This window comes from Pan paniscus, chromosome 13 (assembly GCF_029289425.2).
Source record: "Pan paniscus chromosome 13, NHGRI_mPanPan1-v2.0_pri, whole genome shotgun sequence".
Classification (NCBI taxonomy): Eukaryota; Metazoa; Chordata; class Mammalia; order Primates; family Hominidae; genus Pan; species Pan paniscus.
The window spans coordinates 55,309,707-55,336,755 of record NC_073262.2 but is presented as its reverse complement, the minus strand read 5'-3'; the positions used below and the strand labels follow the sequence as shown (position 1 = coordinate 55,336,755).

At 41.5% G+C, this 27,049-nt stretch overlaps 1 protein-coding gene across 10 annotated transcripts in view; it reads right to left on the bottom strand.

Annotated features, from left to right (window-relative positions):
* Positions 1-2,598: 2,598 nt before the first annotated feature.
* The window catches only part of FMNL2 (formin like 2), a 313,896-nt gene continuing 289,445 nt past the window's right edge, over positions 2,599-27,049 (bottom strand). For 3 of the 10 annotated variants that reach the window (XM_008958137.4, XM_003832724.6, XM_034954287.3), the window contains 11 exons: positions 26,921-27,045; positions 25,761-25,963; positions 23,955-24,189; positions 22,763-22,831; positions 22,582-22,662; positions 20,350-20,479; positions 15,836-15,999; positions 14,753-14,854; positions 12,370-12,468; positions 11,512-11,635; positions 2,599-4,625 (listed from right to left, as the gene is read on the bottom strand). In XM_008958137.4, the coding sequence (XP_008956385.1) occupies positions 4,516-4,625; positions 11,512-11,635; positions 12,370-12,468; positions 14,753-14,854; positions 15,836-15,999; positions 20,350-20,479; positions 22,582-22,662; positions 22,763-22,831; positions 23,955-24,189; positions 25,761-25,963; positions 26,921-27,045 (1,442 nt within the window). In that variant the 3' untranslated portion in view covers positions 2,599-4,515. Of the gene's footprint in view, positions 4,626-6,889; positions 6,984-8,870; positions 8,997-11,511; positions 11,636-12,369; positions 12,469-14,752; positions 14,855-15,835; positions 16,000-20,349; positions 20,480-22,581; positions 22,663-22,762; positions 22,832-23,954; positions 24,190-25,760; positions 25,964-26,920; positions 27,046-27,049 lie in introns of those variants that run through there. The other 7 variants (XM_008958138.4, XM_008958142.4, XM_008958141.4 and 4 more) reach the window with 4 other exon arrangements.

The following is a 27,049-nucleotide window of genomic DNA, read 5'->3' as shown; positions in this document are numbered from 1 at the left end:
TGTGAGAACATACAATTTAAAGTTGAAAACTCATCATTTTGGGCTATTTTTGAATAGGGCTGAAATATGGTGACATGTCAGGCACTCAGTTTTTTGGAGCTGTCTTAAAGGTGAGGTGGAAAGTGAGAGATGATTTTGCTCTAATTACCCACACATTCTCCCTAACCCTCCATTTTAAGACACTTAGCTATAATAGCTTAAGACTATCAAAACTGCTTTTGTGATTCTCAGTAGGATCTAGTTCAAAGCCATCTCAGTGCTAGTGATTGGTAATTGTTAATTTGATGGTAATTACCCTACTTGTAAAGTTGACATTCATACTGGCTAATCCTCCCTGCCCCTAGTCGTGGACAATGAAACAGTGAGTGGCTGGTGAATTAGATCAGATTCAAACTAAGCCATTCCTTGATGCTATTCTTCACTACTGTTCCTTAGGGTATCTAAATGTGTTATTTATAAACATTTTTGGGGGCTCCTGCCTGCAAACTTCGGTAGGTGTTGGTCTTCCCCACCTCTACAACTGAGCCAAGGACTTGTTCTGAAAGGTGAGTAGTAAGGGAACAAGGTTTCTATTTTCTGTGTTTGTAATTACCAGATTTTCACCTCTGTTTATATATTATTCTGATGTAAAAGAACCTCATAGTTATATAAAATTAGACCTTTTGTAAATAAATATAATTTATTAGAAAAAATGGTATCTTTTACTAAATTGGATTTGTGTCAGTTTTTTCCTTTAAGCACCACTCAGGCAGCAAGCTCTATGCTGTGAGAGTTGCTGGAGGCCCACGTTGTGTTTTCTCAGTGTAATTCCTCTTTTTCTTGATAAAAAGACTTAAAAAAAAAACCCCCCCATCACTTATTTCACGTACATGTTTGTTTCTTCAGATTTTTCTTGGGCATAGATGGGCTATTAGTTTAAAAAGAAATGGAAAACAAATCCTTTTGATGAAATCTGATAAATTCATCTTTGGAGACATTTCTGATAAAAATTAGGAAATATATTAGGGTTAAGAAGAGTTATCAAACATTAAAATAGGTATGTGTGGCTGGGCACAATGGTTTGTGCCTGTAATCCCAACACTTGGGGAGGATGAGGCAGGCAGATCACTTGAGCTCAGGAGTTTGAGACCAGCCTGGGCAACACGGCAAAACCCTGTTTCTAGAAAAATTAGCCAGGTGTGGTTGTGCGTGTCTACAGTCCCAGCTACTCGGGAGGCTGAAGTGGGAGGATGGCTTGAGCCCAAGAGGCAGAGGTTGCCCTGAGCTGAGATTGTACCACTGCATTCCATCCTAGGTGATAGAGCCAGACCTTGTCTAACAAACAAAATGTGGATTATGGAGCGAGTATAAGAAATGTATCATCTATTTATTTTCCAGTGTAAAATCACCTCATTCTGCAGAGAAGATTCCAGTATGTTGAACCAAAGCAGAGTCAGTGATGGGTATCAAGCCCCATTCTATTGAGAGCAGAGTTGAGTCAGGATGGCCACTGGGCACTGCAGTGAATTTCAGTGTTAGATGATGGGGAGTGGGGAACGTGAGTATTTAATTCAAAGTCATTGGTAAATACCTTTTAAAAGAAAGATGAATGTTACTCTATCTGCCTCATTTGAACTTAACTGCTGTAGTTGAGTTTGAAAACATTCTGAATTTGTGGAATATTAAAAGATTTTTCTTTTACCATTAGGCACCAGTCTGATGGTAAAACAAAGTAGAGATCCTTACTGATCGCAAGACTTTTTCTCTCATAAAATAAAGCTTCTAACACATTGTATAACTGGTTTAGTGGAAAGTGCACTGAATTGCGAACAAAAGACCTAAGGCTTTATTATAGGCATTTATTAGATTGCCCCTGGGCAAGTCAGTTTGCTGAGTCAGTTTCCCAATGTGCACAACAGTGTTAAATACCTCACAGGCTTCTTGTGAGGAATAAAGATTATTGCCTTTAATCTGTAAGCAGTTGTGTGTGACAAATACAAAGTACACTGTGGTAGTTGTGACAATAATTATATAAATTATAATTCCTTAAATGACTATAATTTATATGCCTCTAAATTTAAGCCACTTGAAAGGTATTCTAAAATTTAAAATTTTTCTTGTTTCCATAAAAAGAACATATGAAATGTTACACATAAACTTTTGATGACTGGGAGTTTTATTACAACTGTTTGTGCAATGGGGGCCAAACTGCTTCTGTACCTTGCCAACTGGTATGGTTATTGGGTGCAGGGTTAACTATGCAGTTAGTTAATATATAGCCTATTATCTTTATTTGTACAACATCCTAATTGTAACATTTGGTGGGGCTGCTGGGGGCGTTGTGGCATTTCACCAAACAAAGGTGCTGTTTACCTAGAAGGTGTATGTTTATAAATGCAATTTTGGAGATGTAGTCTCACTTCCAAGATCCATTGTCTATGTTTTATATAGCAAGCGGTCAAGAGTTCACATAGGGAGGAATCCTTCCTGACGTTTACCAAGTATATTTGGATTCTGAGTTCAAATAGCAAGATATATTTGTTTCTAGAAGGTAAGTCTACATAATATTGCTAAAACCCCCTAAATTGTACCATTGAAAGATTACAACATATTACAGAATAGTAGTGTAAATAGTTTATTATTTGCTCATATGCCATGAAAAGACCAGAAAAGTAACATGAATTGCTTTTATAAAACATTCTAATATTGCTAAGAAGCAGGCCCATTAATAGACAAACAGAAAAGAACATGCCAACGTTGTCTATTTGTAGATTAATAAATAGGCAATTATTTTAATATATATATATGTCAGCATTGAACTTTGGAAAACAGCTGCTTTGTAGTGGAAGTCCAACTTGGTCAAATTGCTATTTTTAATCGAAGTGAATGTTGAGTCCACAGAAAGACAAAATCTTGGCATGTTCTTTTTAAAGTACACATTTATGGGAATGTGCCCGCAGGTGGCAGTTTAATCTTTCTGTAAATAGGTACACTAAAGTGAAATGTGGTAGGTAACTTGTTCCCTAAACTGTCCTTATAGTTAAATATATATATTAAAAAAAACTATAAGTTAAAATAACATTCAGATTGTATAGCATAGGCTGATGCATTTTAAAACAATATTTACAATATTACCCAGAGGCTTAGGTGGGAATTAAAGAGAAGTGTAAAAACCATAAAAAACTGCACCGATTTTATAGCAAAATATCTGTACATTTAAAAAGATCATATAACTACACATCCAAGGAAAAGGGACCTTCACCAAGGGGTTCACATAAGCACAACATAAAATAGGAACTTCAGCGGTTAAATACTATACAATAAACTTTACAATTAATATATTGATGTACCAAGAAGATAAGCCAGAAGCAGAATGTATATTATGAAAAGTACAAATTTAGCTTCAGTCCAGTTTTTGACTTTGGAATGGATCAAGTGCCCTGCCAGAGAGGAAGGAAAAATAACAGTGGCTTAGTGGGCCATCTAGTCCCATTACGTATTATTTAAGCTTAATACCATGTTAATACTTTTCAGCAACTTAAACTGCAATTCTCCATAAGTAGTCTGGGAAATGCATGAAAAAGTTAGCCTCGATACACGATGCCAAGTGTATCTTCTTGAATTTACAAAAAATAAGAAAAAATTGCGATTGTCAGAGGAGAATAAGGCCAGGTTCCTAACACTACTCTGCTAGCAGATGTAACCTTGAATGCTTGTTGATAGAGCTAGTAAACTTCCTTGCAAGGCACCAATTTCTGTTCTCAGAATTAATAATGGTCCTCAGAAATGCTAATGCTGATTACTGAGATGTTAATTTTAATGCTAATAAATACACTTGCATTATTTTAAAAGCTGCCTCTAGCTGAAGAACACAGTACTGCAAATAAGTCTTATACACTATATCCCCACATTCATACCAGTGAATGCCTCTCACAGAGCATCGTTCTCTAGCACAGAAGTAGTAGAATGTGAAACTGGAAACAAAGGATTGAGTGACCTTTGTGCCACTGCAGTTGCATCCTGTTTGCACTTTGCCAGGGCCTGGTTATAGACAAAAGGAGTTTCATCATGTGACTTTCCTTCTTCCAAATTGCAAGTAAAATACAAAGTTGATGGATATGGCTAAAACAAAATTCCTTCAAAGACATCTCAGCAAAGGACCCACAGCAGATGCATTGATGTTATTTACAACATCAGGAAACCAGGTGGGCCATGATGGGACAATCACAATGGCAGGTAATGAGTTTAATAAGAACTTTACATTTTGGTTAAAAATAACATACTGGTGTAAAAAGATACCTAATCAAATCAAATCCTATTGCTTTGATTAATCTGAACAGGTACTTCCATTTTTAGGCACTTGTTAACAAGGGTTGAAAGGAGAGCTCATTTTAAAATTCTTTTGTGTTTGCTAAATCTGAGCCCTTAAGAATATTTTTTTGTGTGTTCAAGGCTGCAGTTAAATGGTAGCACATAAAGTTCATGTGGGCAGTTTCATTCACGCACACCCTGTATTCATGCAGGCCAGTCTCAGGTTCACATTGTTATTTCGGCACCATTAACAGAACGCAAGTTCTGATCATCAAAGCGCCGCCTGACGCTTCTCCTCACCGCATCGGCTCGTCTGTATGGTTGGTTTCTAAGATCTGTAAAGGGGAGAGTGCCAGTGAGAGAATAGCAACCTTTAATAGCATGTGTCTAAGCAAGACAAAGGCCAGCTGGCAGCCAATCAAAGCAGCTTGTGTAGAAAAGTCAGCTAATGGGCCCTTCAAACTCACTGAGCATTGAATCAAAGACATAAAACATTTGCCTTCAATATTTACAGTCAAACAAAACAGGATGTAATACTGGTAGGATTCTAGGACTTGAGAGAAAAATATATAGATTATTTCTGTCACTGGCCAGAGTCTAGCTGAAGTCTTATTTTGAAATGTTTCTTAAATTAGAAGCAGCTGTAGCTTAATTTTTTTGTTTTGTTTTTATTCTGGAAGCCTGAATGAATAAATAGTAACTGCAATAAATTTTAAACTGCAAAATTAATAAAGCAGACTGTCCTGTCCCATCTTTTCCTCGCAGTTTTAACAAGAACCTAAAGACCTTCAGTTTGCAGATAAGGGCTCTATTATTTTCATTCCATTAAGCTAGCTGAGTTTATTATTTTGTAAATTTTAAACAAAATGATGTTCAATTAACCATTAAATCTAAACCAAAATAATAGTCTATTCCCTGGCATCCTTTTCTGCCACCTATTTTTTTTTAAGAAATGGGGTCTTGTTATGTTGTCCAGGCCAGATTTGAACAAGTCTCAAGCAATTCTCCCACCTCAGCCTCCTGAGAAGTGGGGACTACCGAGCTCTACCACCCAATATTTTTTATGTTACGTCAGCAAGTAGTAGTTGTGTGGGCCCTCCTGCATAAGAAAATCCTTGTTAAATGAATGAGTCAATCACTGCGTACCAGTCCAAATAGGCATTGCTCTGTCAGGATGAAGTGGGAGGAGCAGAGGAATTTTATACAAGAACTCAGTATGAAGGCATGCTTTCTTGAGTAAGTCAGGTAGCTAGCCAGCAGGCTAGGCTATGCAGCCTCCCTTTGATGAAGTCAGGGCATAATGAAAAAAGTAAAGCAGGCTTTATACTTTTCCTGTTTAATTAGTATTTACTTCCGTTTCATTAACTTAGTATTGTTGACTTCTGCTAGAATACATGCTATCTTTAGAAAGGGAAATACAAACAAATAACAGAATTAAACCAAATTGAATCTTTTGTATCCCTTTATCTACTCAACAAGTTGAAAATGGAGCTGATGGACCACATTTGACCCACAGAATGTTTGCTCCACTGTGCCCCCGCACCCCCCGCACATGTACAGTTTCCTGATGTTTAAATTGGTAATTAACATAAAGACCAGGGTTTCTGGCTTCTTTTGAAAAACTGGAAGATCTGGCAAAACCGGGCCCCAGTTCCTACACAGCAAAAAGAAGCTGGAGCTAAGATCTGTGCTCTAGGTTCAGCACAGTTCCTACCAGGCCTGTTACCTTCCTGGCTCCTTGACTCATTGGAATTTGTGTGACCCTGCCCTACTCTTTTCTGGGGGGGCGGGGGTTGTGAGGGGAGGACAGTCTCTGTCACTGAGGCTGGAGTGTAGTGGTGGATCTCTGCTCACTGCAGCATCCACCTCCTGGGCTCAAGGGATCCACTCATCTCAGCGTCCCAGGTAGCTGGGCTACAGGAATTTGCCACCATGCCTGGCTAACTTTTGTTTGTTTGTTTGTTTTTTGTAGAGACGGGGATTTTGCTTCATTGCCCAGGGTGATCTTGAACTCAACAGATTTGCCCACCTCGGCCTCCCAGAGTGCTGGGATTACAGATTATAGGTGTGAGCCACTATGCCCAGCCTCTACTCTTAAATTTAAGGAAAAAATAGTTTTGCATACCCCAATCCTCTCAAGCCTCTGCTTCCTAGCCCACACTGGTAATGAAAGTCCAGAATTACACTTTTGCCTCATATGCAGCTTTGTGGTTCTTCATCCTCTGAGCAATTAGTTCTAAAGATCTTAATCCTTCAAAGGCTGTAATGTTACCTGGCCAGGACCTGCTTTCAGTCGCTTCAGATCAAAATGGGTTTAACTGAGTAACTCAAAGGCCAAGACAGGGGTAAGGGAAGGACAGCCCAACACTCAAAGCAAATACAATCATCAGCAAATACCCTTGCCCAAGCCATCACACTTGAGAACTTTAAAGCAGGCCGAGAAAGAGTCCAACAGAGAGGCTCAATCCCTGCATCATTGGAATGTGAGGTACAAAAACTCCCTGGTCAGATTCTCACCAGTATTACCCTCAGCCATAGATTGAAAACCATTGATCTGCATACAGAGAGAGGAGGAAGCTAAGTAAAAAGTGATGCTTGCCAGCTCTGTGTATCCTCCACCACCGGTGTGCTAGAAGAAATCCTTACCCTCGAGTGAACATTTGGAAATTTAGTGATATTATTCTTCTTTAAGGCTAAACAGAAAAAAACAAAAACACAAAATGATGGTTAAGAAAAAATGGGATGAAAATGGAAAGCAACTCAACTTAGTGCTCAACATTCCCAGGCATGTTAGCCAACAGAGGAAGAGAATGAGAAGCCATTACTACAAGAAATGTTAGATCAAATAAGGGAAGGATGAGTGCATCTTCCCACCCAGCTCTCTGACCACCCAGTTCCAAGCTGCTTTGAAGATTGGCTCCAGAAAGATATAGTCCAACAGCAAAACTGATAGCAAACATCAGCCAAGCAGATGACAGTTTTCTAGCCTGTTAATAAGCACTGGTGGGTAAGTACACTGCAGAGCAGGCAATGACACTCTATGTCCTTTGATATCAGAGATAGAAGAACATACATAAGTGCAATTCATAGAATAGTTATGCCACAAAATAAACACATACCCAATTCCATGTCAATCTCAGCACAGGAGTCAATGGCTACGTCCAATTAGAGTATGTGCTTCCCTTGTCTCTTTTCTAATCAACTAGACACGAGAGAAGTTCGTTTCTTATTAGGCATCAAAAACTGTGCCCAGGAGGTTACTTTGAAAAGTTTGATCCTTTTTTTCCCCCCCAATTTAAAAACAGTGGCATTTTCCAATGATATTTGCTGTTAGTATTTCTGGTGCCATCATCCTGACCAAAGAAGCAGGTCAAGATATGATCTCATCACAGAAGAAATAGCCTGGGTTTGACATGGAACAGAGCTACCGGTGAAGATGCGTGAATGAGATAAGACAGTGGGAGGACCTAAGCCTTTGTATTCATGTCCTGCCTCACAGCTTTGCTCCAACATGGAATTACTGATAGTTGAACATGGGCATGACATTCAGAAGGAATAGAGGTGGCCTACTAAAGTAGGGTGTCATAAAGCTATGGATTGCCTATATCTACATATACAAGCTAGGTTAAAAGGGTTCCCTGTGTTAAGCTCATATTACGAGTTCCATCATGCTATGGACGTATAAGAGAGTTAAGAAAGGCCTGATTTGCAGCTGTGCATAGTTCACAGTTCCTTCTGCAAGTCATTTTGCACTTCAGAGCACTTCGCATTCCTGAGCACTTTCATATGGCAGGTGATTATGCTATCAAAGCATATTAACTGGGTATAGGATAAAAGGGCTAGGTTAATATCTGTAAACCTACTTAGAACAGTATGTTTTGTTTTTTGTTTTTTTGAGACAGGGTCTCACTCTGTTGCCGAGGCTGGAGTGCATTGGTGGGATCTCCACTCACTGCAACCTCCACCTCCTGGGCTCAAGCAATGCTCCCACCTCAGCCTCCCGGGTAGCTGGGACTACAAGTGTGCACCACCATGCCCAGCTGATTTTTGTATTTTCTGTAAAGATGGGGCTTCCCTATGTTACCCAGGCTGGTCTCAAACTCCTGGGCTCAAGTGATCCTTTTGCCTCAGCCTCTCAAAGTACTGGAATTACAGGCGTGTGCCACTGCATCCAACCTGAATACAGTAAGTTCTTAATACATGTTAGGTATAGCAGTTATTGTTATTAATGGATATGTTGAAGGACATTAGCTCAAAAATCTTATAAGCAATCTACTTGGTACCAATCCTGATTCTCAAAGAAGTGCTCTTAATATTTTTGCTCTGTTTTTCTGAAAATTTCTGTGAACAATTCTATGAATTCAGCTGTCAAACACACCCAGACTGTTACAGCAATGTGAATACATACATGTATTGAAAGTGGCCAGTGAGTGAGCAATAATAATTGAAATGCAAAACCATGCAGCATGAGAACAACACAAAATATAACATGATGGAGATGGCAATTCCATGCTAGCATGTTGGTGGGCCCTGACAGACACACAGGGGGGGACATAAGACATCAAAAAACCTGTAGCAACCTTTTAAGAGCATCAGGTGAGAAAGAGTAATAGTTTAGTAATGGTATTCCTCAGTGAGAACAGGTTCGCAGAAAAACCGAGAGCCACGCTTGGCGGTGCGAGCAGTAAAGGGCACAGTCTTCAGCACTGCATTGAAAATGACAGCCAAACAACACAAACAGAAGAGAATAAAAAGCCAAGATCTATTGCATTAGTACATGGTTAGTGCATTGTTAATCATACCTGGGGATGGGGGTGGGGGAGATGGGCAGGAAAGGGGGAAGGCAATATATACTCAAGTTAGTTCATAAAGGTACAAAGGAATTTATCTGGGGCTTTGGGGTGGGTCAGAAAATGAAAAATACTCCAAGGAGGATAAAAACTGCCCTATAAACAGATACTCATTCCCCTCTTCTAGTAGATTAATGACTTAGATCAAGCAAATAGAAAATGTACATTCATTTTATAAAGCCAGGTGTAATTGGGATGGAGGACATACTAATGAAAAAGGAACTCCAAGTTCTTTGGTTTTTGTTTGTTTTGTTTTGTTTTTTTTGAGACAGAGTCCCCCTCTGTTGCCCAGGCTGGAGTGCAGTGGCATGATCTCAGCTCACTGCAACTTCCACCTCCCAGGTTCAAGCAATTCTCCTGTCTCGGCCTCCCAAGTAGCTGGGATTACAGACACCAGCCACCATGCCTGGCTAAGATTTTTGTATTTTTAGTAGAGATGGTGTTTCACCATGTGGCCAGGCTGGTTTCGAAGTCCTGATCTCAAGTGATCCACCTGCCTCACCCTCCCAAAGTGCTCAGGATTACAGGCATGGGCCACCTCGCCTGGCCAGAACTCCAAGTTCTTAATGAGCAAGGCTGGATGCTTCCCTAACTACAACTTCATTTTATGGCACTGAGACCAAAAAGTGCTTACCTAGGAAGGAGCTCTGCTCCTGGTCTTGCTCAGGGTGGAGTTTCTCCCCCAGCATGGAGGAGGCAAGGAGAGTGCTACAATGAAGGTTTTATCTGGGGGGCATCTATAAGCCACTGCAGTATGTACACTGAGATACCAATAGGCACACCTGTGCAGAGTGTGTGTGCCATGTGTAGAGAATGGCATTTTCATCAGCCACTTACTATCTAAGACCTACACTGCTTTAATCTGGAAGGGAATTCATTATTGACTTCCTTTTTAATCTATCTAATCTACCTAATCACCTAACCTATGTATTTAATTTCCCTGGGTTTGAGCTGTTGAGAAAAAAATTTGTGGTTTTGACCATTTAGGATCCCAATGTACAATGTTCACTAAGCTATAACAAGAAATGAGACAGGCTGGGCATGGTGGCTCACGCCTGTAATCCCAGCACTTTGGGTGGCCGAGGCGGGCAGATCACGAGGTCAGGAGATCGAGCCCATCCTGGCTAACACGGTGAAACCCCATCTCTACTACAAATACAAAAAATCATCCGGGCGTGGTGGCGGGCGCCTGTAGTCCCAGCTACTTGGGAGGCTGAGGCAGAAGAATGGTGTGAACCCAGGAGGCAAAGCTTGCAGTGAGCTGAGATAGCGCCACTGCACTCCAGCCTGGGCAACAGAATGAGACTCCATCAAAAAAAAAAAAAAAGAAGAAATGAGACATCAAGAGTCTAGCAATTCTATTTTTAAAAATCAGGACAGTTGGGGAAATGTGAAGTAATGACTAGATATTTGATATTAAGGGATTCTTAGATGTGATAATGGTGAAAAGTATGTTTTTGTTTTTATTTTTTAAGAGTCCTTATCTTTTGAAGATACATACTGAAATATTTCCAAGTGAAATTCTACGTCTTGGTTGTCAAGGGTTGGATATGGGGGTAGGTAGAGTGTACATGTAACAAGATTGGCCATGAGTTCGTAATTGTTGAAATGGATGAGGGATACATGGGACCTCATCATACTATTTTCAGTACATCTGCATATTATTGGACTGTCCCATTATAAAAAGCTATAAGCATCTGGAAGCTTATAAGCAACATTCATGTGCAACAGACATGAAGGAAAAGTCACTTGCTGCCTCTCCTACTAGTGCCCAAGTTATTACTCTGATCTGTAAAAGGAAGTACAGAAATTTGGGAGAATTGGTTCGAGGAGATAGCATTATGCTAATTTAATCAGACAAGAACCAGGCTGGGTTAACACAATTCTTGGCTGATAAAACCAGTTCCCAACCCTGGGCTGGAAGCCTGTTGGCTCACCCAAATTAAAGTACCTACTGACTTCAGTTACTTTGAATGAGTAAAGAGGCTCTTAAAGAGCATCCATGGACTGTGATTATTAGTACATTGCTGAATGGGTCTTGTCCACGGTGTTTGTTTATTAATCAGGCAGGTGGCTAGGTGTGGCCACGAGGAAAAAAAAAATGGAGCATGATGACATATCAATAACAATGGAAATCCTTTAAATGAAGGAGCTCTGCTGAAACTTACAGGGTTCCAATGCAGAGTATTGGGGCAGTATACATGCTGCTGTAAATAGACTTCAAAGCCTCTCTGCATCACTCTGGGTGTGAATAAAGTCAACTAATGAACTTGACAACCCTGGACAAAAGAAGCTGCAAAATCTGCATGCATCCCAGTCTAGGTGAGGCCAGTGGGATCTCCATGGGCCGCAGTGAAGAAATATCTTTTACCTGTGATAATATCTTCAATGGCACCATCTTTTCCCTCATATACATGTCTGTTATCTTTAACTTGTCGTCTTCTTAATTCTGCAATTAACTCTTGCTGCTGCCTCTTTGATTTATGAGAAGGAGACTGAGAAGAAAGAAGAGCAGAGATTAGTGAGGCCAGCACCCATTAGGAGTTTGTGAAAATCCAAAATGTGCCTGAGCATTATGTTACTAATAAGCAGCTTCGGCCAAAAACACACACACATCCCACATTCTGCTCAAATGCAGAAAACTCAAGCTTCTGGGAAGGAAACAAAAACTTTCACTGGCGAACACACAAAACTTCACCTGGCAGCAACAAGAAGGCTGGAGTCTACGGCAACAAGAGACAACTGGTAATGACCATAGATGTCTTAAACTGTGTTGCCAGGGATCACAATGAAGAAAACTTTGGACTGCCAGCCTTTATGCTCTTTACCTACTAACGAGGTTGCCCTCCATGAAATGTTCCCTCCATTCCTGCTAGCAAGTCCCTCCAGCTATCAAGGCCAGCACCAATGGGCATCTGCATAAAGCCTTCTCTGGATGCTAAGCCTTCTGGTCACTGGGTCATCTGGTGTGGCCTCTCTGTACATCCAACTAAGTTCCAGATGTCTATACGCTTGGATATGCTACACAAACATGCTCTTAACCTCATTCCAGTGGTTGCAGAACAAAGTAATCAATGAGCATATTTCCATTTGCCAAGTGTCCAGGCACCAGAAGGAAGTGGTCAGGATCCTGGGCACACCAGGCTTGCTGGTCCTTCGTATGGCTTGCTCTGAAGAGCCCTCTCAGCCTCTCCTCACGGACCTGTCTCATGAGTGCAGCACTTCTTACCTTTGGATCCTGCTGCTCCATCAGAGCTTCTTGCTCTAGGAGTTTTTCCATGAGAGCTTGTTCCTGCTTTTTCCTCAGCTCATTTTCCTCTTCTGCTTGCTGGGTAAATCAAAAGAACCAGAAAGATCATGTTAATGGAAATGAGAGCAGCCAAGATTTTTTAAAGTCATTCTTCAAGCATCCTTAGTGAGTTGAGAATTACAATAAATGGAAGGTTGAGAAGAACTACACTTTATGCCTGTATTTAGCTCTGCTTCTGGGCTTCGCTATCTGTCACATCTCTTTAAAAGCTGGGAGCTGAGATTCAACTCATCCAGAAGTCCTTTCCTCATGATCGCTCCCTGTTTGAACTTTCTCTTAGTCTCTGTCCCACACACTGGTGGGCACCTACCATCCTGGCAGCTGTGCTCAGTGATTTTGTTTTCCTTTCAGAGACAGTCTGCCTACCTAGAGCTCCTCTGATAGCAGGATCTAAGATTCTTCTGCCTTCTGCCTATTGTTAGGGGAAAACCCTCATTTCTTTTCAGGGCCTCACCAGAATGACACTCTTGGACTCTCCCATGCCTCACTCCTTCCCAAGGAAGGCAGTGTGACTAGTCTGATGAATCTAGAAGAAAGTGAATAGGCTCACCTCAGCTCAGCCCTCTTGGGCACTCTTTCTTTTGAAGCCGGCCTCCCCGAAGAGACCTCTAGTTGTCAAGCTGTGAACTGATGGATAGGTCATCTACCTAATTTGCAGCTGAAGCAGAAGGTCACAGACACCACATCCTCCAGCCCAGCTGTTATCAGTAATAAAGTTTACATTTGGGTCTCCATTGCTTTTGTTTTCATTTTGGTCTATATGAGAGGAATGATGTCCTAAATCCCCAACCTCTGCCTACAAAGTCCCTAGGTGAGTGCCAGGCTAGGAGGCTATTCATCACGTATAGGGCAAGAAAAACATCCTGGCAGTCACATCACTGCCTGGCACATGCTTCACTGAATCAGCTGTGAAAATCACAGGGAGGAACAGTGAGGTGGAAGGAGCACGCTGATGGACAGGCTGGGACCTCCAACACAGCCCAGACCACCAAGGGCAGCTTCTTTTTTCCTCTGCTCCACGCATATCCCTGCTGATGCCTCAGGCTTTGAGACAAACCCCAGCCACTTCCCAACCTGTCTTAGCCGATTTTAAAATATATTTTCTCTTTTGACCTTAGACTTACGTGTTTTTATGTGAAAAAAATGGCACAGCACATGACAAGGGCCATCGCAGACTATCTCTACAGCACATAAACACAGCCAGCCAGTGGGCTTGGGCTACCAAGCACTGCAGACGGCAGCAGTTGGTGGCCCGCAGCCTTCTCATCACGAGCAAATCCTCAGAGTCTGGCACACGGAGTTTGTGCTGTGTTTCTTTTCACCCTGACTGCCACAGACGTTCCTTCTACCAGCAGCTTATAGCTCTACTGCTACATTAAGCCATGCTGAGGGAAGATGGGCTAAGAATATTTTGACTTTTTGAGTTTTAGTAAAAGGCCCAATAATGATTTTCCAGAGCCTTCAGCCCCTAGTGGTGTTAGGGAAGTGTCCCCCTATTTCCAACAGGACTTCTCAAAAGTGTGGAGAACCCTGCCACATCCCTCCTCCCCTCTGCAATAAACATTCCTCCTACCTCCACCAATGTTATCAGTGCTACATGCAGATACGCCTGGAGGATATAGATTGAGGTGTTTCCAAGGTCAGCTAAAATCTTCTAACAGCCTTCTTGTAATTTCTCAAATGGACAAATTCTTCTGATACATGTCTCTTTGCGTCATAGGCTTTTTCAAGACCACAGCCCTGGATTATGTCCAAGAGGGCCTCCCATTTAAAGGAAGGGCCACTTACTGATCCACACAAAGAAACAGAGAGTGCCCATCCTTAAAAGCACCATCCTTCAGTCCATACTAGAGAAATGCTGGTCTAAGAGGTCCTAAGCCCTGTGCTATGACTTACACAAGCAGGCTCTCCTTAACTTCAGCTATATCATGCACCTTCACCACAGCCCACAGCTCACTTCTACCCATTAAAGAATTCCACAAGAAGCCTGGATTTTCAAGTCCTTCACCTTCCCTGCCTAGGTGAACAGTCAATGGGGCAGCAATGTCTTTGAGCATCTCCCTTGCCCCAAGCGGGCTGCCAAGAGCTTTGTTTTCTGGCTGAGGCAGAGGACTGGCTAGGTGGAGAAAGGGACCATAATGTCCCTCAGCCTCCACAGAGCTAGGGACTGCTATCTCGTGAATGCCACCCAGATCTGCTGTCCACAGGAACTGGGAGGCCTCTGCAGAGAGCTGGGACTCAGACACATCTCAAGGAGGGCAATTGCTTGAGAAATAAGGGCAAGGAGGGCCTTAACATATACCTTATATGCTTTCACAAACCGGACAAAGACAGGAAAGAAGACAGAGGGTGGTGTTGTCTTGGGGTTTTCTCCAAAATACTTCACAACATCATCAAAGGCATCCTGTGAAGAAGCAGATTTTTCTTGAGTTTCATTAGTTAGGCATTTGAACTGGATGCTCTGGGGGGAACGCTGACGCAAAGCAGCAGCCACGAGACAGAGGCTCCCATGGCCTTGCGTTGCTGCACCTCCCTTACCTCCCAAGATTGCCTAACGCCTCCATGTTTCCTCCAAACACCTCAGCAGAGGCAATCCGAGGAATGCAATAGTGGGGCACAGGAATTCATCTGCAGGACCTCCTGCCACTTCTACACACAGGCATACATGCATGCATGCACACGCACACACCCCACATACAAAACAAGGAAACCTTTCTTACAAGAGTTTCCAAAGGCCGTGGCAGAACCCCTTAAAACCAACAAGGTCAAAAGGGATCTTAGTCACTCTGACCCTAAATTCCACTTCCTTGCTTCAACACTCCCTATGACAGCCTCACACAGGGGACACTCAGTCTCTGCCTGAACTCTTCCATGATACAAGATTGCCCCAAACCAGAGGCCCTTCCACTGAATCTGCTTTCTGAGTCCCCATCCCCCAACTTTGCCTCTGCCTCTTCTGATAGCGTACTGTTCATTCTGTTTTGCAGGCCTGCCTATCTATCAGCAACCCCCAGTATAGTGTAAGATTTTCAAGGACAAGATCTACAGAAACCCAATACACAGGAAACACTGCTTTGCCGAGCACAGGCCTGACGCATGTGGGCTGAACTGAATACAGCACCCACACTGGAGTGAGTATTGAAGTGAAAGGGGAGGGGGAGGGGACAGGGTAAAGAGCCCCAGATTAGAAAAGGACAATGAGGACGGGGCCCTTCCAAGAATAACCCTGGGAATGGTCCCCCCGTAATAAATAATAGTTACACAAGAAAGCTACCCTCCACAAACAGAGGGAAATGGAACATTTCTCCCCAAATACAGGGCCTGCACCACAGGCAGCTTTAATGGATGCAGCCTCTTCACAGGTTTCAGGGGCACCGATACTTGCCTGTGCGATCTTGGCATCATCCTGCAGCTTCTTCAGCTTCCCCTCATTGTTGAGGATGAACTCCTTCAGCAGCGTGTTATGGTCATGCATGGTGTACTCTCTCTTGGTCAAGTCCATTCCCCTCTGGAGCTCCTTGACATCCAGCAAAACATTCTCAAGGGAGACTAAAGCAGAGAAAGAACATCCCAGTGAAACTCAACGGGGAAGTCACAACCACAGCGAATCTGGCTGCTGGTCCAAGTTCTCAGGAGATTCTTAGGCTTACTGAAGGGCCCTAAACCTAGCTTCCAGCTTTTGGCACAGAGATCTTTTAATGCAAAGAAGCATTATAAGCACTACATTACACTCTTTGCATGCACTAGTTCATTTGCATCATTAGCTCATTTTGTCAATGAGCAAAAGCAGCATAAAGAGGTTCTGTGGCCTGCCCTTGGTCACACTGCTAGTAAGTGGCAGAGGAGTTCAGGTAACAAATGTGGACTCTAAATCCCACACTTGCACAAAACTATTCCATTTCTCTTACAAGAATAGCCTATGGGTGGGCCCGTAGGCTCAGAGGTCCTTATCTGCAGCAAGCCTAAGGTTTTGTGTGTTTTAGAGACAAGGTTTCACAATGTCATCCAGGCTGGAGTGCAGTGGTTCCATCATAGCTCACTGCACCTTCAAACTCCTGCCCTGACTTTCCAAAGTGTTGGGATTACGGACATGAGCCACTGTCTAGCCTATTATCTTTTAGCCTCTGCCTAACATTTTCAACTCTTTTTGCATTTCTCTGACTCTCCAGCAGGGGGCAGCCTTTTGTCTGTTGACCATAGGTTGTATTGATTACTAGGACCCAAAGCAGCCTTGCACAGCTAACAACCCCTCCCTATTCAGCAAGGTTTAGTGTGAACCTTTCTGTCTGCAGTGTGGCCCCTCCCGGGGCAGGCACTCCCCCACAGCCTCCTGAGCAGCTTCTTTAGGACGTCGGGTACCAGCTCTGGGCCCCCTTGCCTGACTCAACTCTGCACGTGGACAAATTATTGGTGCAAAAGTAACTGCAGTATTTGCTGAAATCTGCTGTTTGATATTGGAATACATTCTTAAATCAATGTGGTTATGTTATACATCATTTTAATGCACACTTCTCACTTTTTTTGCTAATGACGTATTAACTTGCTGTTTGTATTTATTTTAGACTACGGAAATGACGTTAGACAAAAAGCAAATTCAAGCAATTTTCTTATTTGAGTTCAAAACGGGTTGTAAAGCAGTGAAGACAACTCGCAACATCAACAATGCATTTGGCAATGCATTTGGTGGTTCAAGAAGTTTTGCAAAGGACACGAGAGCCTTGAAGATGAAGAGCTTAGTGGCTGGCCATCAGAAGTTGACAATGGCCAACTGACAGCAATCATCGAAGTTGATCCTCTTGGAACCACACAAGAAGCTGCTGAAGAACTCAACATCAACCATTCTACAGTCTTTTAAAGCAAATTTGAAAGGTGAAAAAGCTTGGTAAGTGGGTGCCTTATAAGCTGAGAGAAAACGTTTTAAAAAATCGTTGCTTTCAAGTGTCATCTTCTCCTCTTCTACACAACAACGAACCATTTCTCAATCAGATTATGACATGCAACAAAAAATGGATTTTATATGAGAATCAGCAATGACCAGCTCAGTGGTTGGACCAAGAAGAAGCTCCAAAGCACTTCCCAAAGCCAAACTTGCACCAAAAAAAAAAAGGTCATGGTCACCATTTGGTGGTCTGCTGCTGGTCTGATCCACTACAGCTTTCTGAATCCCAGCGAAACCATGACATCTGAGAAGTATGCTCAGCAAATCAATGAGATGCACCCCAAACAGCAACGCCTGTAGCTAGCATTGGTCAAGAGAAAGGGTCCAGTTCTCCACGACAACACCCAACTGCACATTGCACAACCAACGCTTGAAAAGTTGAACAAATTGGGCTACGAAGCTTTGCCTCATCCGCCATATTCACCTGACCTCTTGCCAACCGACTACCACTTTTTCAAGCATCTCGACAACTTTTTGCAGGGAAAATGCTTCCACAACCAGCAGGATGCGGAAAATGCTTTCCAAGAGTTGTTGAATCTAGAAGCACAGATTTTTTTCACTACAGGAATAAACAGACTTATTTCTCATTGGCAAAAATGTGTTGATCTTAATGGTTCCTATTTTGATTACTAAAGATGTATTTTATTTGTTTGTTTTTGAGACGGAGTCTCGCTCTTTTCACCCAGGCTGGAGTGAAGTGGTACAGTCTCAGCTCACTACAACCTCTGCCTCCCGGGTTCAAGCAATTCTCCTGCCTCAGCCTCCCAAGTAGCTGGGAGTACAGGCATGTGCCACCATGCCCAGCTAATTTTTGTATTTTTAGTAGAGACAGGGTTTCGCTATGTTGGCCACGCTGGTCTCAAACTCCTGACCTCAAGTGATCCGCCCGCCTCAGCCTCCCAAAGTGCTAGGATCACATGAGCTACCACACCCGGCCATAATAAAGATATGTTTGAGCCTAGTTATAATGATTGATAATTCACGGTCCAAAATCACAATTGCTTTTGCACCAACCTACTAAAACAGTGCAGTAGGTTTTTCCCTCAGTAGACTCACACTGTCTTATCATCCTTGATTCTCTAATACTTATGATAGTGCCAAGTACATGGAGGGCACTCAAAGGTGTTCACTGGATAAATGAAGGAGTGAGTGAACACATGAGTGAAGGCATACAGAATCTGTGTCGGGCAACCTGGGCACCAGAGAGCAAACAGAAAGAACAGTTCTGCCAGGGAGCAACCCAGTCTCCCATTTTCCCCACCGATGTTTTTCAAATGACACCATTTGCACCAAACAAAATGAATTAGTACCCATTGGTCAGGTAGAAATTATAATAGCTTTTTAACATTTTTCTTAATTAGAATTGTGAGGTGTAATAACTAATTTAGGCAAAGGGAAACTTAAAAGGAGGAAAATCATTTGGTCAGAACAGAAATTCTGCCTACTGTCTAAGTGAGCCCCGAACTCGCTCTAGGTCTACCCAGCCTGCGTCATATAGTTCTTCATAGTCAGAGAGTCATCTCCATCTGCCTCTCAGTCTCCACCACAGCTTCTGCAGCATTTATCCCCGTAACAGTGCATCACCTCATTCATTCATTTGTTCACTTGTTCATTCATTTATTTCCAACATCCAATTTTCAGGGGCTGAGAGAAATAGAAAGATAAATAAAACCTGATATACCCTTAAGAAGTGCACAGATTGGCCAGGCATGGTAACTCACACCTGTACTCCCGGCACTTTAGGAGGCTGAGGCGAGAGGATCACTTGAGCCCAGGAATTCAAGACCAGCCTAGGCAACACGGAGACCCCATCTCTACAAAAATTTTAAAAATTAGCTGGGCATAGTGGTGTGTGCCTGTGGTCCCAGCTCCTCAGGAGGCTGAGGTGGGAGGATCGTTTCAGCCTGGGAGGTCAGGACTGCAGTGAGCTGTGATCATGTCACTGCACTGTAGCATGGGCCACAGAGCAAGACCCTGTCTAAAAAAAAAAAAAAAAAAGAAGCGCACAGATTGCAATGGACATGCAAATTGTTGTAATACAGTATGAGAAATCTTGTAGGAGAGGGTAGACCAGAGTGTTCTTTAGTGAGAACACAGAAGCAGCAGCCATTTACCATGGCTGAGTTAGAGAAGGCCTCACCCTCCAAAATTCCAGATGCCTGAGGTACCCCACAGGAATCTGAATTTATAATAAACACTGGCTGCTTATGGTTCGATATCACAATTTGAGAATCACAGCCTATAAATGACTGTAAGGTCAATCTGCATATCATTCCTTTTGCTAATCGAATATGCTTTTGAGGGAACATGGTACATTGGATAATACACTTCATGAGAAGTAAGACCAGGTTTCTAGTCCTGTTTCTATCACTTTCTACTCATGTGACTTTGGGCAAGACATTTAACCTCGAAAAATCTCAATTTTCTCACCTATAATAATGGAGATACTATTACCTTGTACATCCCAGCTATCTTAGAGTCACAGATGACTTAAATGAGAAAATTTATACCTGTCTTAGCAAAGTAGCAACCAAGAAGTGCTAATAATTTAACTAGTGTCCAGGCAAAGGCAAAATGTTTACAACTACCACACTTGAGCAAGTAGAATGGCACAAAATCAAATTAAAAGTGTTTGTTGGGTGATGATTCTCAGATTCTCATTCTCACATTTCATACAACAGCAGCAGAATAAAAAGGGCAGTGAATAAAAGAGGGAAGGGACATGACGCTCAGTGGCCTGTGTCTTACAGAAAGGACACAGAGATCACCTTTACACCCATGTGCTCTTCAGCTCTCAGGGGTGGACAACACCACGGCCGATGTGTTCCAGCTCAGTGTGTCTGACTTCTTAGCCTTGGCTTTTTAAATGGGTTCTGAAAAGTGTTTAAGCAGGGAATGGCTCCACCACAATTAAAGGCATTAAATACCCAAGACGAACGGTAATAGCTGAAATCAAGTACCTGCAGCAGCTTTTTCCACATAATGAAGCTCATTATAAAACAGGGACACTTGGTGATATTTTTCTTTCACCACATTGGATATATAGTGCAACAGTGTTTGCTTTCTGTCTGTTGACTTTGTATCTAAGAGCTGAAAACAAAAGGGAACATGGGTTAGGTACAAGAGTAAAGGGTAACAAGAGACCTACCCCTCAGGTGACGATTTCCCACCCAGAGTCACTAACTGAGTAACAGTCGCCCAACAGGCTGGAGCATTCCCAGAGGAGGGTCAGGATTCCATTTGTTCCTTAGTGAACCAGTCCATTGATGCTTAACTGGCTCAAGGACTTTCCAACCAGGACACATGCTTAACTATAGGAATGACTCTAAGCACCTAAGAATGATTCGCAGCTTTCCTCTACAGTAGTTCCTATTTACCCACAGGTTTACTTCCCATGGTTTCAGGAAACCCACAGGTTTCAAGTATCCAAAAATACTAAGTGGAAAATTCCAGAAATAAACAATTCATCAGATTTGAATTGCACACCACTCTGAGCAGCATGATAAAACCTCGCACGTGCCATTCCCATCCACCCTAGACTGAGAATCACCCCTTTGTCAAGTGGATCCACGCTGTAATCATTACCTGCCATTAATCACTTAGTAGCCATCTGGGTTATCAGGTTAACTGCCGCCTATTGCAGTGTTTGTGTTCAAGTAACGTGTTTTATTTAACTGCTCTTTTTTTTTTTTTTTTTTTTTTGAGATGGAGTCTCGCTCTGTCGCCCAGGGTGGAGTGCAGTGGCACAATCTTGGCTCACTACAAACTCCACCTCCCGGGTTCAAGCGATTCTCCTGCCTCAGCCTCCCGAGTAGCTGGGATTACAGGTGCCCGTGACCCAAAAATTAGCCCAGCTAATTTTCCTATTTTTAGTAGAGACAGGGTTTCGCCATGTTGGCCAGGCTGCTCTCAAATTCCTGACCTCAGGTGATCCGCCCGCCTCAGCCTCCCAAAGTGCTGGGATTATAGGTGTGAGCCACCAGGCCTGGGCTATTTTATTTTTTAGTTATTGTGAATCTCTCACTGTGCCTAATTTATAAATTCAACTTTATAACAGATATGCATCTCTAGAAAAAAAACAATGTATATATAGGATTCAGTACTATCTGAGGTTTCAGGCATCCACTGGGGGTCTTGGATCACAGCCCCCATGGATAAGGGGGACACTGATTACTGGACTTACATGAACTCTCCCAGCCCTGCATCTGCTATCCCACCTTCCTTGCCTTAAAAGCAGGACGGCTCTAATTTTAGTGCTCTTCAAAGTAAAGAGCCGGAGGAGAAATGGGGATGTACAGCCAGCAGGTGCATGCAGGTGCCTCCTACACAGCAGGGCTCCTATGCTCCAGTTTTTACATTTAGCTCAGGCCCTCCCTTATTTCCTAGCCTGTGAAGACCTGAAACAGACATGCTTAACTGATCATGATCTGCTGGAGGCCAGAACTGTGACTGACTAGACACTCCTTATTAAATAACTAGCTCCCTGGTCGGGGGACTCAATCCACTGCCCAGCCTTCTCATGTGACAATCACATTAGGCCTGCACAGTCTGGAGGGAGTCCACGGAGGATTTTCTCTAGTCTTGTTCACATTAGTTAGGTGACTCTGAAAATTACAGCACCCTGCATGCAACAACAAAAATTTAAGAAAATATAGAAAAGTACTTACAAAAAGCAGTTTGAAAAAATTCCCTGATTCCATCCAACCTCTGCTAATATTTTAACCTATTTCCATTCAGTCTTTCTCCCCACATAGTTTACTTAGCTGAGATTCAACTGTACATGCAAAGCATACCCTGCTTTCTTTTCTAAACACAAATCTTTCTTGGGACACTCTTCATCAGTATGTTAACGGTGGAAGAATAATAGTTCACTGTATTAACTAGTGTTACAGCACATTTAATCATTCCCACAGTTAGACCTTTAGATTGTTAATTTGCAATTATAAATAAAATACAGGATTCAAAATTCAGACACTTGAGAAAAAATTCCTAGAAATGGAAATACTGAGTCAAAGGGTATGAGTGATTATAGGTTCTATGTGCGCTCTGTCAAATGGTGTTCCAGAAAATTAGTACCAGTTGATCCTCCCATAGCAGAAAATATTCATCAAAACATCCTCCACCACCCTAACTTCATCTCTGCCAGCCATCTGTCCTTCAAACAGCTCTCAAATTTCTTTTAGTCCACTCACCAGATCTAAACTCTGAAGTTTAAATCCATAAACTGCTCCTCTTTTACTGCTATTCATGTAGTTTCCAAGGGCTAAGATGATCTGCAAAAGAAGGTGAAAACAGAAGCCCATCAGTACAGCACATCAGGCACTGAACGCAGCTGAAGTAGTCCTTCATACCTACGAGAAAAACTGCACTTGCCTCCAGAATTTTCTTGAGTTTTTGGGACGACTTTATAGAGACAGATGCTGCTATAATCGCATGTAGTTGCTAGATTCCAATCAAAGAAAGAAAAAGGGGAAAAAAAGACATGTTAAAAATGGGAAACTAATTGGCAAGTAAATATTAACACAGAAGAAAACAGGCCTGCATTTAGAGCATACAGTCTTCATGGTGAGAGTCTACTTTTTCTAAGTATAACAAATTTAATTGTCTTGCTAGGTCTCAGGTAATATTGTTACATGCACGATCTTTACTGAAACTGTTCACAATAGCAAGTAACATAGGAACTTGCTTATCACAAAATCTGTAACCAATCTATAACCACTAAGACTCAGAGTTAAGAGTCCACAGCTTCTTCTGGTAGAACTCAATTTCCTGCCCACCACCTCTAATCATGTCATACAATTAATATTTTTAAATCAATGGAGGAGGCATCAAAAATGAAAAAAAAGGGAGGGGAATATAACACCCTCCAGAAGTTCTCAGAACATGTTTTCAACAGACATACTACTATAAGCAGAAACCAACAAATTTATCTAGAAACAGAATTGGGAAAGAACTGACTACTATAATCAGTAACAAAGTCTATTTAGAAACAGAATTGGGAGAGAACTGAAGTTTATGATATTCATAAATCTCCACCAGATTAACACAAGGGAATGAGAGATGGTTGGCTATTATGTCTATATCACCACAGTTTATTATAACAAACTTTCAAGAAAGAAAACTCTTGTGGTAAATATAAAGCTTTCAGCAAAAGCTTGTAAGTCTGCTCACTAAAGATGAGGCAACATTTTTAGAAATGAAAGTCTTATTTTCAGTCTTGCCAACACTGCCAGAAAACTAGTATCTTCAGAGAGGAACCAAGTTTGAGAAAAGAACTAAGTTTCTTTGTCCCCTGTCCTTTTGAAATCTAGAGAACATCTGTAGACACAAAAAATGGCATTCTTTTGGAAGAATGGCAATATGGAATATGAACATTCCCCATCTTTTAAATTTACTTTGCATACATAATGTGGAAAAGATGGTTGAAATAAAAATGCAATTTAGAAAGTTCTGGGAAGGAGTCTTTAGAACCCATCACACTCAGTACGATTCTGGGAGAGACTTTAAAAAATAATGATTCCACATTTCTTTGGACCCCCTCCCCTGCCAGAGTCAGTCCACTCACAGGAGTCAGCATCTGAATGCTTTCAGCAAAGTTCCCAATGAAGGCCATGATGGTCATCTTCTGCATGAGCCTCTCGATTTTACTAAACTGCATCATGAACCGATCTTCATCTGACAAGTTTTCCAGAGGCTTCCTTTCCCGCTCGTAGAGCCGAAGCACTTTCACTTCATTCTCAGTTGGCAGGAACCGCATCAAGCATTCCACAAAGTCTACAGGCAGTGTCTTCAAGTCAAATCTAAAGACAGATGTGGAGAGATTAGCATTAGAGAGAAAAACCTCCTACCCCCTTTTCAAGTTAATCCATCTTTTTAGGTTCATCCATCCATCATCCATCTGGTACAGCTCATCAAATACCAAATCAACGAGTCTAAGATTTCTCCAGCTGTCCTGTGAAGTCCCACCCTGGTGCTGGTTCTTGACTATGCCTCAGGTAACTTAACTGGTTCTTCCTGAAAACGTGGACCTTGTCACAACTGCCATCCTCAGTTTTTAGGGTACTGGCATAGCTCTAAGCCTCTGGAATCAGGAGTAAATGAAAATAGGAAGAGGTAGAACCAAGGCCAAAGCATCTGATGGTTTCGTGGTTCAAGCACATAGTTGACAGGCATTGTGAAGTACAGCTAATTCAGGAGATTAACACTGTACACATTATTACAGAATATCTGGTGAATTATGTAAAATATTTCAATTAAACCAATAGTCTGGTAGTATTTTTTCTTCTTTGGAAAAAATGCATCCAAATGCCTGTATTATTGAATGTTTTAGGTTAAGTGCATACATTCCTTGAAGTTCTTTTTGGATATATGCTTAATTTGAACAAATGAAGTATTTGTTACAATCTCTATTCTCTATTATTCTCTGGACAATCTTTGTTCAGCTAAATAATAGAATTACATTTAATCATCATGACAAACAAGATATATAAAGATTTAAAGCCAGGCTGCACTTCAGGATTCAATGACAGAAATCAGAACAGACTGTAGGAGGCACTGGACTACCAGATTATGACCCTGGTTGAGGACACAAAATTGGAACAAAGGATTTCTTAGGGTCATTTACACCTCGAAGCCTCTAACCAAAATGTATAAGATAATCAATTTATAAATAATTAGTTCCTAAAACATTTAATAATGTCTTCATCATATTTGAAAGTCACCATGACCACAAGAAGAATAGAAGGATTCTTCTAATAGAGGAGTAAAACCAATGCCTTCTATGCAGTTCAAGAGTAAAAAAATGAACTTTGTTTAAAATGTCCTGAAAGTACTAAAAGCAAAACAATTCACATTCCTGTTGTTATAAATTAAAATATGCATCTGTATCATATTTGCATCTGGCATTGAACTGTATCATTCCACAAATGCCATCAAATTTGTATTCAACAAATCTAGATAAAATCCAGATACTCCAGAGAAAACTGACATTTTCTACCTTTTCTTAACATCTGCCATGCTCAGCTCAACTTTCCTTTTATGTAAGCATTGCTGGAGGCCCGCATAAGAGAGTAGACCCAGATAATAAATGATGTCACAATCCAGATGTTATTCTTCTAAAACAATTAGTTACTTGTTCTAATACAACACTCCCCAGGGTGATTTCTGGTCCACCTCTTTCGTGTTGGCATCATATTCAACTTTGAAGTAGCACACACAGAGTTCGGATCTCTCAAGTGTGGATATCAAAAACTGCTCCAGCTTTTATCTTAGGTCTTGTCTCACTATTGAAATATTTGTCATTTACTAATTCATAACTTTCTCATTTTCATTTTATCATAAACTAACTAGAATATAATTTTCCTGAACTTACACATGAATAGCTTTACATATTTCATCAGCAGTCTTTCCAGCTTTCCTTAAAGTTATGGCAAGATTTTTGGCCCTGTTTGCTTCTAGTAATGTCACTTTGTTTGATCCCTTCTGTGGTATCTTCTGTTTGCTTGAAGAAAGATCAATGGCAGGACCTTGGGCTTTTGTCTTGAATATTTCCTCAAATTCATCCACATTTAAATCCTAAGATAGAGAGGAATGACCATGGAAAATTGGATTATATTTAAAAATGAAGTCCGGAAGCCACCAGTTAGTTTCTTAAGCAAAAACGTTACTTTTTCTATTAAGCACTTGTCTTTGGCCATGGCTTGCTCTATTTTTCTTGTTTTTGTTATAGTACAACTTCTGGCACATACACAAAAGTGAACATAGGTTGGATGTGGTGGCTTATGCCTGTAATCCCAGCACTTTGGGAGGCCAAGGCGGGTGGATCATTTAAGGTCAGGAGTTTGAGACCAGCCTGGCCAACATGATGAAATGCGCTCTCTACTAAAAACACAAAGAATAGCCACACATGGTAGTGTGTGCCTGTAATCCCAGCTACTTGGGAGGCTAAGCCAGAGAATTGCTTGAACCTAGGAGGAAGAGGTTGCAGTGAGCCGAGATTGCGCCACTGCATTCCAGCCTGGGCGACAGAGTGAGACTCCGTCTCAAAAAATAATAATAATAATAATTTAAAAATAAAATAAAAAAATAAGTGAACATTAGACTACCGATTCTAACCCACTAATTCAATTACTTTTCAATAATTAGCTTGCATAGACAGCTGCCACAGATTAAAATTATCCATCAAATAAGGCAGTGAGTGTGATAATTGAGTTCACTTGCAGTCCAAAAGTTTTTATGTCTTTCTCTCAATTAAGGGAAGGAATTATTATGTCAGATCTATATTCTGTGGCATACACTAAAGATGCTCAAAAGCATTTATTCCAATTTAACATAACTCTTTAAACAGTTTTAGAGCCACCTTACAAAACAGTGTCAAATGTTATTCTCCAATATTACATACATGTTTCTTCTTTACATCAGGGGACTTAAAACACTAGTACTTTATCTCTGACACTTCCAGGTTAACAGAACACTCATGCTGGCTTTGCTGCACAGAGTGCACCTCTAGTTTCTAACCAATGAGAAAAATACCTCCAGAATTCGCTCATCATCAATTTCATTGAAGACTGTGCCATTGATCTGATTGGGCTTCAGAGCAACCCAGTTAAACACTGGCATTCTGAACTTCGTCTTGATTGGCTTCTTAATTTTCACAGCTAA